This window comes from Blennius ocellaris, assembly GCF_963422515.1.
Source record: "Blennius ocellaris genome assembly, chromosome: 5".
NCBI classification, from domain to species: Eukaryota; Metazoa; Chordata; class Actinopteri; order Blenniiformes; family Blenniidae; genus Blennius; species Blennius ocellaris.
In genome coordinates, this window is record NC_137654.1 from 26,959,321 (window position 1) to 26,977,821 (window position 18,501).

The 18,501-nt window shown below is 46.1% G+C and overlaps 3 protein-coding genes across 3 annotated transcripts in view; all 3 read left to right on the plus strand.

Moving 5' to 3' along the window:
- Positions 1-366, plus strand: part of lrrc23 (leucine rich repeat containing 23) — a gene marked incomplete at both ends in the record, with an annotated part of 2,554 nt that extends 2,188 nt beyond the window's left edge. Inside the window, one exon of the mRNA XM_080496954.1 lies at positions 361-366. Within this exon, the coding sequence (XP_080353080.1) occupies positions 361-366 (6 nt within the window). The remainder of the gene's footprint in view (positions 1-360) is intronic.
- A 382-nt stretch (positions 367-748) lies between these two features.
- tktb (transketolase b) lies at positions 749-5,598 on the plus strand. The gene is made up of 14 exons (XM_080497186.1): positions 749-813; positions 1,256-1,373; positions 1,465-1,578; positions 1,679-1,776; positions 2,382-2,573; positions 2,799-2,926; positions 3,034-3,230; positions 3,319-3,483; positions 3,753-3,909; positions 3,987-4,117; positions 4,200-4,283; positions 4,375-4,471; positions 4,577-4,696; positions 4,815-5,598. Exons 1-14 carry the CDS (start codon positions 764-766, stop codon positions 4,985-4,987), a joined length of 1,824 nt encoding a protein of 607 aa, XP_080353312.1. The 5' UTR covers positions 749-763; the 3' UTR covers positions 4,988-5,598.
- Positions 5,599-7,910: 2,312 nt separating this feature from the next.
- On the plus strand, positions 7,911-16,999 carry LOC308130552 (extracellular matrix protein 2; the record flags this gene model as incomplete). Its single annotated transcript, XM_080496955.1, has 10 exons — positions 7,911-7,929; positions 8,092-8,243; positions 8,367-8,606; positions 8,699-8,930; positions 9,691-9,806; positions 10,862-10,994; positions 11,070-11,227; positions 11,630-11,769; positions 16,272-16,598; positions 16,822-16,999. The coding sequence occupies 10 exons, from the start codon at positions 7,911-7,913 to the stop codon at positions 16,997-16,999; spliced, it is 1,695 nt and encodes a 564-aa protein (XP_080353081.1).
- Positions 17,000-18,501: the final 1,502 nt, after the last annotated feature.

Genomic DNA, 18,501 nt, shown 5'->3' on the forward strand with positions numbered 1-18,501 from the left:
GTCACACCCCCTTCTACTCACTTTAAAACTCATGCATTCAACAAATGGGGTTTCTGAAATTATATCCAATGCTCTCCTTCAGTCACCCCCAGGTTCCTCGAGGCACCACTTTTTTTTAAAAACTCACTGGTTCAAAGCAAGTCTCAACATGAGAAGTTGACCTGGTGTGTGCATTTTAAATATTACGTTGGCTGCCCTTTGCTCTCCTGTCAAAAAGGCAGACACTTTTACTCGGTGTAAATTATTCCCCTTTCAGCATGAAATTGTCTTCAGTTTTGTGCCACTTTGAGTTATGAGTTTCCTTTTACCAAGGCCTCCAAGCGCAACTTTGGAATACTTGGCTTATTTTCTGTCTCACAGATGTGAAAGTTGATAAAACATTTTTGTAATTCTGTACTCCTCCGTCAAGATTGCCAGAAACCAGTTTTTAAATTTTCATGGTTCATGTTGATCAACTTGCCAGATACAGAATTTCATTTTCACAGTGACCGTTTGGAAACACTTTTTTATTATCCTGATTAAAATTGGCCTTCAATTTTTTTTGTTTGTTTTGTTTTTTATAGATGAAGCGGTGTGTAACGGTTTGTTGATAAACTGTTTTAATCGCTTCCTATTGTGTCGCCTGGAAAAAATGAAACCAGTCCTGAATGGCGAATGAGGGCATGGGCATAGCTCTGATACTGTTTTTAAACAAGGGTTATCTTTTTAATCGACTTCTTGCTCTCAGTGCCATTGTTCCTCACCATTTGAGCGTTTCTCCTAAATGTCCTTCCATAACTTCTCAGCAGGTTGTCTCTCAACAGGAAGATCTGGGTAAACTTGAGCATTGGGTTTATGTGTTTTGTTTTTTTAATACATTGATGAGAATGTGTTTGAGAATTTGAGGCGTTCCGGCATGGTTGAAATGGCTCCATCAGCCACTTAACCCACATCAGGAAGCTTCTGCCTGTTGGGTAATTTGGGATTTCTAAACCTGAAGGTTACAATATCCCACCGCTGTGCAGCAACTAACAGTTCCACAAGTTTGCTTAACTTTTGTTCTTTTCAATACCTCTTTTTAAATTCTTCTCCGATTAACAAATACTGACCAGAGTGATTTTTAATAAGAGAATGCCGTCTTTAAACATGTTGTTTTCAGTAAAACTAATCTTTTACAGTCACGGTCCCAACCAGAGTTTGCAAAATGCATGCGGCAAAGATTTTATTTCCCCCCAAACGGTTGGCGTGTCGCCACTAAACTGTCGTCTCTCCTCAGCCACCCCACGTCATGCTGCAGCGCCGCCGAGCTCATGTCGGTGCTCTTCTTCCACACCATGCGCTACAAAGCGGACGACCCTCGCAACCAGTGCAACGACCGCTTTGTGCTCTCCAAGGTTGGAGGAGTTCCTGAAGTCTTGCGTGTTTTTTTTTTTTTGGTGCCGCGTTTTTACTTTTGGAGACTGAAGCAGTCGTTGTGATCACTAGGGCCATGCTGCACCCGTCCTGTACGCTGCCTGGGCGGAGGCGGGCTACATCAAAGAGTCTGACCTGCTCAACCTGCGCAAGCTTGACTGTGACCTGGAGGGACATCCCACCCCTGTAAGGCCGCAGTTCAGCCGACTGGGCGCTAATATTTTTTAAGGTAATGGGTCTGTATGACTTGTTTTTTTTTAACCCATTTCTCTTTACGAATTGACAGAAACTGGCGTTTGTTGATGTGGCCACCGGCTCTCTGGGGCAGGGTCTCGGGGCCTCCTGTGGCATGGCGTACACCGGCAAGTACTTCGACAAATCCAGGTGAGTAAAACTCCCAAATCAGAATCGGAAGAATTTTTTTTTTTCATCAGAAGTGAAAGTTGGCTAATAAAGCAAAGTGCTGTTTAGAAGACCAATTCTTTCATTGGTGTGCAAAGAGCTTCTTTCTCCGTCGGCACTCGATGCCTTGTAATCTATTAACTGGATAAATCGGTAGTAGTGCAGGTTTAATGGGTTTAAGTCGCTCGCTGTCGGGATCATGCAGTCGGCCAAGTAGTGTCTCTTGTCTGCATTTATTTATGGAATTCTATTTTCTTTTTTCTTTGTTGCCAAAAAATGCACAATAAAAAATGTGTAATTTGGCCCTCATATCCCTCCCACTCCCCCTCAACAATCAAAAGTAATGATGAAATGAACATATTTTTAGTATTATGCATAAAATGAATGCAAATGATATATTTATACAAACAAATATTGCAAAATTTGGTAAACATGACTATAATATTGTAGTAACAGGGATGTTTATACAAGTTTACCATCATAGCCAAGGGTTCCCAGGCCCTCACCTGCTCTCTGCTGGGGTTTTCTTCTCTGAGGTAAAGTGTATTTTTTATTTAGTTTTTTTTCTCTGCCACTTTTTCTCGTAGTTACCGCGTGTACTGCATGCTGGGTGACGGCGAGTGCGCCGAGGGCTCTGTGTGGGAGGCCATGGCCTTCGCCTCCTTCTACAAGCTGGACAACCTGGTGGCCATCCTGGACGTCAACCGTCTGGGGCAAAGTGGGCCCGCCCCGCTGCAGCACGACATGGAGATCTACCGCAAGCGCTGTGAAGCATTCGGGTCAGTACTGGACAGTTTATATTTCTTTTTTTCGGTCACATATATGAAGGTCTCAAACCCTGGACTTTTTTATATTTTTTTTATAACAATCTTTTGACCTTCATTATCTGCCTTTGCTCTCTTTGACCAGTTTGATCATTAACTGTTGATTTTCAGATGCTGATGCGGACCCGTTTGGGGTTAATATTTGTTGTAACGCGTGCCGTCTGGTCACACTTGTTTAAGGTGGAACACGTACGTGGTGGACGGACACGATGTGGAGGAGCTGTGCAAAGCCTTCTGGCAGGCTCAGCAGGTCAAGGACAAACCCACCTGCATCGTCGCCAAGACTTTCAAGGGCAAGGGACTCAAAAGTAGGTTCAAACCACGTCCGGTTTGTCAGATTAGGATTTTTTTCTTTTTGCAACTTTTCGGATTTGATATCTGATGCTTGTTTTTTTTTTTTTTTTCATGGCTGTAGATATTGAGGATCAGGACAACTGGCACGGAAAGGCCATTCCTAAAGACAAAGTGGACGCTCTCCTGAATGACCTGAAGGCTCAGATCCAGGTCCCCAACAAGACTCTGAAACCTCAGCTGCCCAACGAAGACACTGCACCCGCCGACCTCAGCGTCATCTCGCTGCCGTCGCCTCCTGAGTACAAGAAGGGAGACAAGGTACACTTTAAATTGAAGTTGGAAGCACTTTGAAGCAGTGTGATTTAGGATGTTGGTGTTTAGTTTTTTTTCCCTCCCCTGCTCCTAGGTGGCCACACGGCGCGCCTACGGCCTGGCTCTGGCCAGGCTGGGCCAGGCGAGCAAGAGAGTGGTGGCCCTGGACGCGGAAACCAAAGGCTCGACCTTCGCCGAGACCTTCAGGAAAGCTAGTCCTGACCGCTTCGTCGAGTGCTTCATCGCCGAACAGAACCTGGTAAATATTTCACCACCCGAGTCGTATCGTGTGGCTCAACTTCCCACGGAACTCGAGCTGGGCTGGTCCAGCCTCACGAGTTATTAAAAGATGGTTAAACTTGGCTCACGCTACGCTAATCTCTTCTAACTTGGTCTAATCTGTGACTATTCATTCTCACGCCTGTTAATCTGAGCTTCCCTGTTGTGCCTCCCTGTGGTGAGCCTCTTCACACTGGATGCGGTCGGTAATTCAGTCTGACCCATATTACTGACCTCTGCTCACTACAGGTAAGCGTGGCCATTGGCTGTGCCACCCGTGATCGCACAGTGGCGTTTTGCAGCACGTTCGCGGCGTTCTTCTCCAGAGCGTACGACCAGATCCGAATGGGCGCCATCTCCCAGACCAATGTCAACCTGGCAGGATCCCACTGCGGCGTCTCCATCGGTGAGCCTTCCGTAAATGTTGCTTCTCTTAAGCGTGTGTCCATTCTCTTCAGCGCCCCTCCCTCCCTCTGCCTGCAGGTGAGGACGGTCCCTCTCAGATGGCGCTGGAGGACTTGGCCATGTTCCGCGCCATCCCAACATGCACTGTGTTTTACCCCAGTGACGCCGTGTCCACTGAGAGGGCGGTGGAACTGGCGGCCAACACAAAGGTGGGCAGGAACCCTCTGGTTACACCTTGAGGAACAATTTCTACAGAGTGTGGTGCTAAATTCCGCCTCTCCCCATTCCCAGGGCATCTGTTTCATCCGCACCAGTCGACCAGAGACGGCAGTCCTCTACGCTCCAGACGAGAAGTTTGAGATCGGTGTGGCCAAGGTGCTGTGATTTTTAAACCAAAACTGCTCCGGGTATGAAACTGCGAGAACTCCCACAAATGTTGACACCGTTTGAACCGTTTATTGGCCAGGTGGTGCGTCAGTCTGCCAACGATCACGTGACTGTGATTGGGGCCGGCATCACTTTGCATGAGGCGCTTGCTGCTGCAGACATGCTGGCGAGTGAAGGTAAGCCCACACTGCCCCCTAGTGGACGGATGAAGACATTGTGGCCACTTGCTCCTTTGGGGTTTGGAGGAGGGAAAAGTCAAGTGATTTCCTGATGACTTGTAGGGAAGAACATCCGCGTGATCGACCCGTTCACCATCAAGCCGCTGGATGCCGCCACCATCGTGTCCAGTGCCAGAGCCACGGGGGGTCAGATCATCACTGTGGAAGACCACTACAAAGAGGGTAAGCTCTGTTCTAGTGTTCGGTTGCAGCCTTCGGACATCGACGCAACTTTTGTCGGTATAATATAAAACCGTTTTTCGTGGCGCTTGAACTTGTCCGTCGTGTCTCGTCCCCTCAGGCGGTCTCGGCGAGGCCGTGCTGTCTGCGGTGGGCGGGGAGCCCGGCATCGTGGTGACGCGCCTGGCAGTGTCCGGCGTTCCCCGCAGCGGGAAGCCCAACGAGCTCCTGGATGCTTTTGGCATCAGCGCGAAACACATCGCCAGCGCCGTCCGCAAGACCTTCGCAAATTAAGAACCGCACTTGATCTCCCTCCACGTTGCCCCCTCGCCCCCCCCCCCCATTTTCCCCATGACCAGGCAGGATTACATAAAGACCGGGTAAACGTCTCTTGTGGCTTTGACTTGAGTGCAGTGTGTTAATGCTAACCTGTATCTTTACTAACGAGTCCCTGCAGTGTGGTCGGGGTTTAAAACTCCTCCTCCTGCATCTCGTCTCCTCAGCTCTGATGGATTCTTTTGCTTCATGCAGCGTCATTCCTTTTCCATAACTTAACATTTCCAAAAGCGTGTAAAAGATGCCGGCAAACATCACAGAACACTGAATGTTGAGCTGACGGGTCACTGCCAGTCATCCAGGCTGTTGGACTACAACTCTTAACTTTCACATTCCTCTTGTTGCATTTGAGCTCTTCATCTCTTTTGTTCCCAAGAAGCACTGTTTCTTTTTTCCTAAATATCATGTACTTAAATCAGTTTTGTAGTTTGTTTCAGCTGCGACTTTGGACACTTGGTGTGAAAAGTTCAGTCCAGACCTCAAGTGAGTCCCGACCAGTCGCCACGTTAGCGGCGCTGTTCAAGGTCACTGACGTCATCCTGTCATTGCTGTGATGTGCTGAATTAAAACCCTGAACACAAGTCTCCTGCTTCAAAGTCGTTTTTTCTCCCATAAACCTTGTTTAAATAGACAAAATCAGCTTTTAGGCTGAAAAACACTTGAGGTGTGGTGAAGGAATACACTTGGATTAGATTTCCTAGATTTGAATTTTGTGTTTTCTGACGGAACTACCATTTCAGTGGACCAAGACATTTTTAGTGCATTTATTTCCACGATGGTGTGTAGTGGTTGGTCAGAATATTTCTGGTTGGACTTGGAGCCTTTCTGACAGGTTAATTGACTCGTATGCCTAAAACTGAATGTTGACTTTTCCACCTGATGACACGTCCAACGTGAGCTTCAACAGTCATACAGGATCTATTTTACATAAAGTGTAGAAGATGGTGACCAGTTTTAAATTGTAGGTATTGAGTAGTTATGCTTGATGATTTAAACATCACTTTAAAAACAGTTTTTCAGCATTTTGAGTAATTTTATTTAATACAAGTCATTTCAAGGCACACAAATATAACTTATTTGGGTTTTACATGGTTCATGTGTTAATGACGTTTCATTAGTCGTCCATTCATCTGTAAATTACAGTTGAATCTCAACGACATCCAGAACTATGATGGTCCTTCCACCATATAAGGCAATCTGTTAATATAACACAAGAACTAAACTCTGTAGAACAGAAAAGCTTTAAAAAAAAAAAAAAAAAAAGGGAAGACTTGGTTCATTAGCAAAAAACACAAACCAATCCTTTGCCATAACATAAATAAGTGACCACTAGTGTCCAGGCTATAATGTTTTGGTGAAAGTATCAAGCTTGGAAGAGAAATTGTCAGACTTGTCTTATTCTGTCTCGAATGAAAAAAAGTTTTGTGTGGATATAATGTGCTCTGTATAATGAAATGATCCGTGTGCCCCGAGAGCTCAACTAAAACTGTCTCGGCATTGTTTGTTTTTTTATTTTGTGGCGGACGTTAATTCATGGAGTCGTCAGGCTGAGGTGAAGGAAAGGCTTGAATGCGGTCTGTGGATGACTGCACTCTGCTGTCAAAATATCCAGTGAATCATCTGTGGACACTTCAGTGTTGACCGTGAAGCTGTCCAGTGTGCCATTTGGAATAAAGTCTCCACGCTATTGTCTCAACGGACACGGAAAAGCAAATCGCTAACTGGCAAAGGGATTTATTAAGCTGCTCCCGATCGCAAAAATAATCTCCCCAGCGCAGCTTTCGGAATCGCAGCCGATGTTTTCTCGACGTTTTGACAGGTTTAAGGTGTGTAAATGTGGTTGCTAAACAAATAGTAAGTTGCTGGTCGGCAGGTTTCACCCCACAGTGAAAATGCCAGTTTGGCTCAACACTCGGCCTGCACCGCTCGGGAAGTGTGAGGACACACACACACGCAAACACACACAAACTCTACAGTACAGTCTGGGCGTACAGAATGTAAAGACGCCTGCATTGTTATTTTCTCACAAGAGTTCATGTTTGATTTCATGAGGGGACGTTAGTGGAGCCCGGCCAAACAAGCCCGTCTCTCACCTGAACTGTCTGCCGACCCTGTTTCTGATTGGAGCCGGTCCAACATGTGTGTGTGCGTGTGCACACCGAGGTCACCGTCTGCATGGGAAAACACAAAAATGACAGAGGACAGCATGTTAATGTCTGATGAGAATCTGACACAGGCGTATGAAACTCGCCGCGCTTCAGTTTCTCTGCCTGTCACAGTCTCATCAGACTGAAATAGGCCTCCTCCACCTCCTGTCGGCAGACGGTTACGAAAGAGACAGGAGCCAAGGTGGAGCGAGGCGTGTCTGTGTATTCCACCCCGAGATGGACCTGCTCCTTTATTACCACTCAGTTTATTTTTCTTTTTTTAAAAAGCTCTCCGCCTCCTAGATATTCCACGACATCCTCACACTCTCCTCATTTCAGCTTCACAACACCACCCGAGGACATTCGTATTATATTCTAGTAACACTTAAAGAGACTTAAACTGACTTCACTCTGTCTTTGATGTTAATTTAAACTTTTCCACACATTTCACTCTCTATTTAAACCCCGGCGGCCTCTTTTTAGACAATAGTAGCTGCACTTTGAGTGGATTTGCATCGTTCTTGTCGAGAAGATCGCAATTTTTGGATCCATACAAGTTTGATCTTTTCTCCAAGTCAGAGTCTAACATGGGAATCCCCAGGACGTGGATTCTGCTCATTTGTCTGAGCGCGGTAATTTCATCGGGACAAAGTTTTGACTCCTGGAGTGAGATGAGCACATTTTCTGAAACTTCCACTGAGACGCCTGAAAGAAGACATCATTATTTATCGAACATGGATCCAGATGCTGCTGGTAAGTTTTTTAAATCCGCTCCACTCCTGTATGCATGCTCCTGTCCTTCACCCTCAGCTGGGGTTCGGCCTCACTGACCCAGAGTCAGAGGAGACGATCGTTTGACGACCATATCACGGTTTCTGTGCCTTTACCTGTGTCCGTGTTGTGTTTTACATGCAGCTGAAGGACACAAACTCCAAAAAGACCTTGAAAAAGAGATGGAGAAGGAGAAAGTGGATCCTAAAAGTGCGGAGGCTGGCAGGAGAAGCAGGAGGAGCGCGTGGTGGAAGAGGAAACACGCAGAGACCGCAGAAGCAATGGCCTACAGAATAGTATGGACACTCGCACGACCGTAACAAATGTTTTTTTAAAAAAAACATGTCACGTAGAAATGTTTCGGGCTGTTTCTGCTCCTTGGGTTTGTCATGTTGGACGTTTCCTGCTGATGATCGCAGGCGGGGCTGGGGCGACCTCTGATTGGCTGGAGGAGACGGGAGAGAGGAGAAGAGAAGACCAGCGTCCTCATGGCAGCGCTGAAGGAGCTTCATGCAGAGAAGAGACGGCTGGCGGACAATGGGAGGACGCATGAGGAGGAGGAGGAGGAAGAGGACGATGATGATGATGATGATGACGACGATGATGATGACGATGACGACGACGATGATGATGATGAAGAAGAGGAGGAAGAAGAAGAGGTTTTTCCCTCTCCCCTATTTTTTCAATCATCTAATTCTGGTCATGAATCCATTTTTTGTTTATGTTTTTGTTTTCAAATGTCCTATGTTAGGAAGAGGAAGAAGAAGAGGAGGAGGAGGAGGAGGAGGAGGAGGAGGAGGAGGAGGAGGAAGAAGAAGTAGAAGCGACTGAGATTCCCAGCAATCAAACAGAAACACACCCCAACAGCTCTGCGTTTCCTCCCGAGTGCCAGACCGCTGACAGAGAAATCATCTGCAGGAGCGCCGGCATCACTCACCTGCCCGTCATCCTCAACCTGGAGGCCACGAAGCTGGATGTGGCAGGTGTGTGTGTGTGTGTGTGTGTGTGTGTGTGTGTGTGTGTGTGTGTGTGTGTGTGTGTGTGCGTGTGTGTGTGTGTGTGTGTGTGTGTGTGTGTGCTGTGATCACTTCTGAGCTCATTAATTCCCGTTTCCATAATAGTTTTACCTCAGGAAAACCTGCAGGTCGCCTGATTGATACTTTTATTCATGTTCCCCGTGTGTCCACTTAAAAAAAAAATGACACATTGGAAACATGTTCATCAACATTTGTTGGGAATAACACGTTACATCGTAGGAGTTTAAGACTGAATGAGATGCAGGAACAAGCTTTTATAACCTGGTATAGAAATCCAGGGAAAACACAATCCCCCGTCAAGAACACATTTTTCAGCTATAAATTGTGAAGTAGGTGTGATTTCCATCAGTTTCACCCATTTCGGTATATTATATTACAAATAAATGTCACATAATGGTGTTAATAATTTAGTTTTGTGATATTATAAAGTAAAAACAATTAAAATAGCACTCAAAAACTCCCTGGTGTTAACATTCTACACCTATAAAGGTTTATTAGAAGAATTTAACTATCAAGAAATAAAAGTCACATTTTGTGGCTATTGAATTAAAAACATGTTAATTTGCTCCCAGAACTCCCAATGAGCGATTATGATATTTACTTCCAAGTTAAAAGAGTCATTCTCTGAAGTTCCAGGTGAAAGATGTTTATCACAGGCATGTTTCTCGCCTCATCCTGTATATTCACACTCTGTCCTCTTTTAAAGAGAACAACATCAGAAGCATCACCGGGGAATCTCTCGCCGGCCTGTCCAACCTGGAGACACTGGACCTGAGCCAGAACCAACTGGACGGTGAATCCTTTGGCCAGAACGCCCTGCCAGTGAGATATATCCCCACGTTTCTTTCCTACGTTCAACCCAATTCCCAGGTTTTCATCTTTTTTGGCACTTTGAAGCATGAGCTTGGTGACACGGAGACTCTCGGGTCGCCCCAGTCAAGGATCTGCTGCTCCATCGCCAGAGCATTCCGCAGCAACCTGCAATTCTGGCTCAGCCTGATCTACCCGCTGTTATTTGCAGTTCTTCACTTGTACAGTTTCGAGAACGCAACTGAAAATTCGTAGTGCACATCTGAAATATGAAACCCAGGGAGCCACATCCGTGTCGGTTTATTCACCGAATTATGTGTCAAAAGGTGCAGTCAACAGTGATCATGAAGCAGAAGTCAAACTGTGGAAAAGACACTTTGATTAGCGCCGTCAGATCCACGGTGCAGCTGGTAATACTTTCCCCCCCGGCGGGCCGGCCGGCGAGACATTGTTCAGACTTTTTTCCCTTTTATGGAGAAACTGAGTCCGTTGGGGTTGCCGGCTGATTTTATAAGTCTTTTTTTTTTTTTTTTTTTTTTTTTTTTGCATCTAATTAAAAATAAAGAAATAGTCTGCATCCTGTATCATTACAGTAATAAAAGAGTAGGAGTGGAAATGCATTAACTGACCTTTTCTAAGAATAAGCTCTGGTCTAACCTCGGTGCCGACCACAGCAGGCGGCCGGCCACACCGGCCAATCATTACACACTGCCACGCGCACGCTGGCGGGCTATTGGCCGGACGGGCCGGCTTGGAAAACAGCTGCAGCCAATGATGTGGACAATATAGAGAAATTATTTTTAGGGGATTATATTTTCTTGATCTTTGTGTCCCTGTAATGACAGGGGACGGACGTGCAGGGACACTGTGGAGATCCCAGTCCACTGCTTTTGACTCACAGAGCAGCTTCACTTCAGAGCCGTCCCCAAAGTGGCCTCGCTCAAAATATAACATGATAGATGACTAAGGAAGAGATAGAGCTCCTGATTGGCACGTTGAGATGGCAAATTATGGGCTCTGATTTAGTTTTTTTTTTTCATCGTTTCACTTTGCTGGATCTCCTGCAGAACTTGACCTCTCTGAAGAAGCTGAATCTCGACGGGAACCAGATTTCCAGGATCCCCGCGCTGCCTTCGTCTCTGGAGGAGCTCAAGATGAACGGCAACAAGCTGAGCGCGCTCACTCCTCGCTGCTTCGACGGTAAACGGCGGAGAGGAACACCTTCCACTGTGGAGGAACTGTGCGACGAACTGACGCCGCTCCTGTGCCTTCCAGGTTTGGTGAACTTGGCGAAGGTAGAACTGGAGGGGAATCTCCTCCATGAGGGCAGCGTGTCGCCGTCGGCCTTCAAGCCACTTCGGAAACTTCTGAGGCTCCAGCTGGACAACAACCGCTTCCGTTTCCTCCCTCTGGACCTTCCTCCGTCCCTCCAGGTGTTCTATTATCACTGTGATGAATAGTGCGGGGCGGGAAGGTCAAACACGTGGTCCAGAGGCCAAAACTTGGCCCAGATGAGGTCACAATAATTGCAGTTCCTCCTTCTTCCACTGGGGGAACATGACTGAGCAGCAGGTGGCAGCAGTGCCTTTTTTGCTAAAGCACAACTATAACCAAGGCACTTTGTTGGTGACAAAGAATAGCGTTAGCATGGAATATTATGAGTTTATGAAGTCATGCATGTTGAAGTGATGGACCTTTGGCCTGAACGTCATCAGATGAAAAACTTTGTGTGCGTGTGCGTGTGCGTGTGCGTGTGTGTGTGTGTGTGTGTGTGTGTGTGTGTGTGTGTGTGTGTGTGTGTGCGTGTGTGTGTGTGTGTGTGTTTCTCGGTGCAGGAGCTTGAAATGAGTGAAAATCTGCTTGAGGAACTAACAGAGGAGACGCTGAAGAACAGCGGCAATTTGAAGGTGTTGGACCTGAGTCACAACCAGCTGCATGAGCAGAGCATCGCCGGCCACGCCTGGACCCACCTCAAGTATGTCCATCCATCCATCCATCCATCCATCCATCCATCCATGCATCCGCCCTGCCATACTTCCCTCCCTTCCTTCCATCCATCCGTCCATCCATCCATCTCGCCATACTTTGCTCCCTTCCACGCATCATCCATCCATCCATCCATCCATCCATCCATCCATCCATCCATCCATCCATCCATCCATCCATCCATCCATCCATCCATCCATGCATCCATGCATCCATCCATCCGTCCATCTGCCCAGCCATACCTCCCTCCATCCATCATCTATCCATCCATCCATCCATCCGCCCAGCCATACTTCCCTCCCTTCCTTCCATCCATCCTTCCATCCATCCATCTCGCCATACTTTGCTCCCTTCCACGTATCATCCATCCATCCATCTATCCAGCCATCCATCTGCCCAGCCATACCTGCCTCCATCCATCCATCCATCCATCCATCCATAGATCCCTGCCTTCCTTCTTTTCTTCCTTCCATCCGTCATTATTCAATCTTCTACAGTACCAACACCAGCCACTAGAGGGCAGTCTCAGTCATTTGGAATTCTAAACGTTCATCTTTTCTCTATTTTAAGTGGTTTCTTTTTCACTGCTTGTGGGACCTTTTTAAAGAATTCCACAAATAAAAGATAAAACTTTCCCTTTATGCAGCTCTGATTCTCTGATTCACACACACACACACACACACACACACACACACACACACACACACACACACACACACACACACACACACACACACACACACACACACACACACACACACACACACACACACACACACACACAGAGGTTATGACAGCTGACTGTGTGTACTTCAACCAGCTGGAGTGTGAGTGACGCTGGAAGGTAATAGTGTGCCTGAAAGTGTGTGTCTCAGTGCGTCTGCAGTGTGTGTGCGAGTGTGTGTGTTGTTTAAATATAGTGAATTCCAGTGGGTTTTTCTTTGCTCCCTGGGATCCTTGTGAACCACAGAAGGAGCTTCAGGGAAAACGGAGGAAAGAAGAATGTAAAAGAGCGAGTGCAGGAAGGTGGCGAGACGGCGCTTGTGCTGGAATACAAAGTAGAAACTTTAGAGACGATCGGACGTTTCCAGGAGAAATGTGAAGATATTCTGAAAACGTGTATACATTTATCACAAAACGGAAGCTCGTTGGTCAGAGAGACGGCAGGTCATTCAACCATGCTGCGCAGATTCTTCCTCTAACCTTTGACCCGACCAATCAGATTCTCGTCTGACGCTCGACCTCATTAATGGCGAGAAAATCAACTTCACCACCGACACTCAAGGCTTCTTCGTGTCCCCCTGCATTTTTAAATCTTCCTCCTGTGCTGCGAAAGCTGCAGACTGTGAACAAATTCAGCTCGACCTGAACTTCACCTACTCAGACGGAGATACGATCTTAAAATGACAAATTGGCACCCAAGAGTCCGAAACAGAAATCCTGACAATGTCTTGGAAGATGCTTGAAACCAGCAGTTGACAATAATTTCCTGTATTCCACTATGAAGGAGGTTAAGGTTACAGACACTTTGATGTGTTCCCCAGAGTCCATTTGCAGTTGCTGGCAATCTATGTGTCATCATGCAAGAATATAACGAATATATGCATTTATATGATTTCTCCATATTAGTGAGGCCTGTTTGCACTGAACTTCATGGAGGACACTGGTCCATTTTCATTCTTTACATCCAGAACAGACAGTGTGACACACAAGTTACACTTTTCTTTGTGGTTTAGATTTTTATATACAAAAAAACCCTGCCTTTATTGCGTGATTGAACAAGATGTCTCAGCATACTGTAACGCTGTTCAAGGCTAAAGTATACTTGGCCGTGTGCATGTGTGTTAGGGTTACAGCTGACTTTAAGATAAATCTACAGGAAATTAATGTACTAAAAGGCGTCGACACAAAATATGTTTATACATGCATGTTTTTTTTTGTGGGCACTTTTGTTATGTCACTTTAATCAGCGCTGGTATACAATAATTGCAGTTATGCACTCTGTACTTTCTTTGACACCTCAGTTTGAAATCTTCTCAAAATCAGATCTGCCAGCAGGTGAAGGATTATTGATTATTATTTGAAGGACTGGTTTAGTGTGTTCGTGGTTGATACACATCCACTAACATCCACAATCCATATTAATGAGGCATCTTGTAAAACATCCAATAATACTACAAAAACACAACAAATCAGCTGGTTAGAAAGTGGCCCATTGTTTCAGATTGATCATGTTGGACGATATTAAGATTTAAGGTTTTCTATTATGTGGCTGACCGTATCGAGGCTCATCTTAATCCGTTGTCACGCCAAAGACGAGTGCGATGTTTGGTTTTACTGAGTCTAACGAGTAACAGAACCATGTGTTCTGGTCCATTTAAACAGTTTCACAATCGACTCACGTCAGCAGGAATCGTGCGCACGGAGAGATGTCAAATGGAAATCGTTGACTTTTATTTCACGCAGTCATCACTTTTGAAGATTTACTGTTTGATTCCAAACACATAATATTCAAAATGACAGCATGACCAATTGATACAGTTAAAAAAACAAAAAAACAAGTGCTAAATCCTTTGCACACAGAAGTGCACATGTTGCTTTAATACAATGGAAAACACTGCATGTCATCTTCAGTCCGTCGTTTGGTTTTTAAGTGCTGTTTTTTGGTCTTTTTAGTGTTTTTGGCACAGCTTCTCAGAACCGCTGCCTGTTTGAGCTTTTAGTAGATGAGTACGTTACTTCTGTGTGTATCTCAATAAAGAAGGGTTTTTATGTGATACTGCTTTCTTTACAGCGGTGTAGTGGTCACTCTTACCCCCATCGTGAAACGTTTGTGGGTTCGAGTCCCGGCCAGCCCTTTCTGAGTGGAATTGAGTGTGTGTTTATCTGTCTCTGTGGAGGACTGGTCACCTGTACAGGTGAACTCTGCCGTCACTCACTGTTGTGATGAATGAATCAGGCTCTGACACGCTCTCCTTGTGAGTTAACATAATAGCTCAGCCCAATCTTTTTATCATCACTTTTAAAAAAAATAAAAAATTGTTTCTTCTTCACATCATGCTGCCTGTACGTGTGTGTGTGTGTGGTGTTGCGAGCTTTTGTGTGTAGGTGCCAGTGGGAGGGAGTGTGGAGGACTCTGACAAGAGAGGACTGTGTGTCCCTCTGCTCATTAATACCATGTGGAGTTCTAAACTGCTGCTCAGCTTCCTGGCAAAGATTTAGAATACAAATCAGCAGCACACAAGCGGTCTGGGCTGGCGAGAGGAACAAGCTGGGTGATATGTTTCAAAGCTCTGATATCAGGGTGTTTTTTTTTGTTTGTTATTTTTGGTGTGGCAACTTGTACCTGTCACAGCACATGTGGATTAGAGAAAAAGTTTTTTAGGGGGGGGCTTTCTGAGTGTGTATGTTTTTAGTTAAATGTGTTATTGTGCCGAATCCCTTGTGTCTTATTGTTGTTCTCCTTAAAACAGTTTATGACTGTGTTCATGCGATTTGTTACACCTTTGTTAAGCTGAAAGGAATGTTAGTAGCTCCCTCTTGTTCCTGTCACTGGACCTTGTTTGAGCAGACGGAGTCGAATGGTCAGAAATACTGTCAACCCCCCCAGTAATTTTACAGATATAAGATTTTCACTGGCATGCATCATTTATTTATCCAGGAAGTCTCTGTGTTTAAGAGTCAATGCTGACGTCTCCTTATAAAATTGGCTCTGCGAGTAACCAGAACCAGCCCCCCCCCCCCCCCCCCCCCCCACCCCCCCTCCCTCTCCTTCCCCTCCCGGGTCCCCGCTCCACTCCGCTGTGTGGCCACCTGAGTGTTTGCCGAGGCCGCTGGTTGCTGAGCGCGGTTTCCATGAATGGCGGAAGAACAGAAAATTAGGTTTCCCTCCTCCTGCGAGCTGCGCTGTAAACTCACAACAGCTGTGTGCGATCTCGCTGCAAAAAACACCGGACCCCCTGCTCCGCGACTTCGCCCCCCAGAAATCTGAAGTCCTATCTGCACGGGCATTCATTCTCTATTCCCCACAAACTAAACATTTTCATACTGCTTATCAGCGTCTCAAAGTCACCCTCAGACTGCCATCACACGCCCTCGGCCTCATTATTCTGTTGGTGTGTATTATCCACCGCCCCCAGCAGTGCTGTGCAGGGAGTTCAGTTTCTATTAAAATGTTGAGCTTCACAGCAAAAACAACAACACAACTATTGGAAATCAAGCTTGTAAAACTTTACATGTAACGTCACGGTATTTAGGAAATTGATTATGCTCAAAAACCAGAATAAGTCAACATTGAAGATGGCAGGAAAAGTTGTTTTGTGCTTGTGTCTTGAGTGTGTTGTTGGTGCATAAAGGGCATCTGACAAAAAAAATGTAAATATTGATCTGATTGATTGAGAAGTCCTGCGCGTCTTTGCAAAACCTTCATGCCAGTTCATCAGCGTCAAGTGACATTTATGGCTTCACGTGTGTGACTTTTTTCCTCCTCAGGTCTCTGGAATCTTTGGATTTGTCTCACAACCAGTTCACCTCCGTCCCGGTGAATCTGCCTCGGCCTCTCCGGAAACTGAGCCTGGAACGCAACAGGATCAGTCGCGTCCCGGCCTTCGCTTTCCGCCACCTCCGCCCGGGCCTGCGGTCGCTCCGTCTGTCCCACAACGCCTTGAGCGACAACGGGCTGGAGCGAGTGTCGTTCGTCGGAACGTACCGCTCGATGGGCGAGCTCCTGCTGGACAATAATCGTCTGGAAGACGTGCCGCGCTGCGTCAGGCAGTTCAAGAACCTGACGGTGCTGAGACTGGACCACAACCAGATCGGGTAAGAACACAGTTTCCGTAAAGACTCAGGTTTACGTAATATTAAATAGGACATTGTTGTTTGTTTTTTGGGGGGTTTTATTTCCAAAAAGCTCCCTCAAAAAGTTGAAAACAACATCGCTTTCCATTGAGTCCTTCTGTGTATGTCCGATATGGTTTTTTTTTGTCTGTTTTCTCAGAGGAACCCCCCGTCTGACTTGAAGCTCATGTATGTTTGCTTTCAGGCTGCTGAGGCAGTGGGGAGTATGCCACCCTCGTAATTCCGGCTCCACCTTGGCGTCGGTTCACTTGGAAAACAATCTGCTGGAAGTGGAAAAGATTCCCCCGAAAGCCTTCTCGTGTCTCGCCGACACACAGGGCCTGGTCCTCTACCCACAGCAGGGGTCCATCTACCATCAGTAGACACACACACACACCGACATAATCACACTTTTTATTTTAATCATTTTTAGATTTTTGTAATCATAATGACACAGCTTTTATTTACCGGTACAAAAAACAAACACCAAGCCATTGTTAATGAAAGAAAATAATTATACTCCAGCTCATGCTGAAGCAAATATATAATTCGCGCGGTAATTAAAACAGTCTTTGTATAAAATCATGCTAAAAAGAGAATAATGCCGTAGCGTGGAACCTCAGATCGGTTGAAAATACAGGTTTTGCTCTGTCTCTCATTGAAGTCGGTGACGCTCGGGGAATTTTTGAGGACGGAAAAGGATTAACCCGTGACTTAAGTGTCATTTAGAAGCACTTTCATGGTTTTGCAGGGGTAGACGTTTAATTAAGGTGAGTGGAGTTAAAGTGGGAGTGTTTGGATGTGGCAGAACGACTGGTGGGTAATGAAGCAATCGAATCTGAGCGGGGGGGAGGGGGGGGGGGGGGAGTCTGGTGACACAAAGTGATCCAAAGGGGGGCCATTAGGAAGAAAAGTATAAACACTCTGCTCCTTCCCCATCACCAGATGAGCTCCAACATAAACAGCCGGAACACGGAGGGTCGCCGCGGCTGTGAAGGAGGCCTAAATGAGGGCCTCCGACCTCCCGGAGGTGACCTCCGTCTCTGTAGGATCCCCAGACAATAAAATGTATGACTAGGCGACTCCATTATTTGGACGAGCAGCAAAGGAGAGATGTGAGGAAAAGGTGAGGAAAGTGTTCGGTCAGGGTGGAACTGAGGGACGAGAAAAGAAAAAAGAAAAAAACCCGAGCTGACATTCAACACACAATGTAGTGATTGTTCTGTGAAGGTCTCTGAGCTGATCAGTGAAAACTGAGACCAGTGCAGTAAAAAGTCCAACAAAACGAGTCTGAAGGTGACAGAGGAGGAGGTCAAAGAGTGGCTGAGAGCCGGATGACGTTTTAAATATCGTCCTCCTGGAACTCGATGGTCCCTCAGCGCTTCTGAAATCAAGCGCACATAAGAAGATATTTTGAAAAACTATTGTGTGCGACAGTCGGGTGAAGAACTCGACTGAACCACAAGGAGCCGAGACCCTCGACCCCGTTGACCCCCTTTTGGGATGAACCGCTATCGAGGCCATTCCGGATGAATGAAAGCCAATTCCAGCTCGGAATACAAAATCAACGCAGTCTCTGTTGGTGTAACGATTCCTCGTCTGGACAAACAGAATCAAGCGGAATTATCACAGTGAGAAATAATGAAAATAAAGAAAGTCATCCCACCCAATTCCTTGATTTTATTGAAGCCGTTGTGCAACACAACAGAAACAGAAAACAGGTTTTCACAAAAACAAAATCTCCAATAAAAGGCATTTCCCTTTTTCCCAGTTTCATTCCCATCACAGTCAGTCACTCATTTAGAGACACCAACTGATCAGAAACATGTGGTTTTCTGTTTTTGCGGGAGGCGACCACAGTAAATACGGTTATAAAGCCCAGTGT

Bases quoted from the DNA above. Each gene is read 5' to 3' on its own strand.
- tktb (XM_080497186.1), top strand. From the start codon at position 764: ATGTCCTTCCATAACTTCTCAGCAGGTTGTCTCTCAACAGGAAGATCT. The intron at 2,927-3,033 runs GTAGGTTCAAAC...TCATGGCTGTAG, and splicing joins CAAGGGCAAGGGACTCAAAA to ATATTGAGGATCAGGACAAC. The intron at 4,697-4,814 runs GTAAGCTCTGTT...TCGTCCCCTCAG, and splicing joins GGAAGACCACTACAAAGAGG to GCGGTCTCGGCGAGGCCGTG.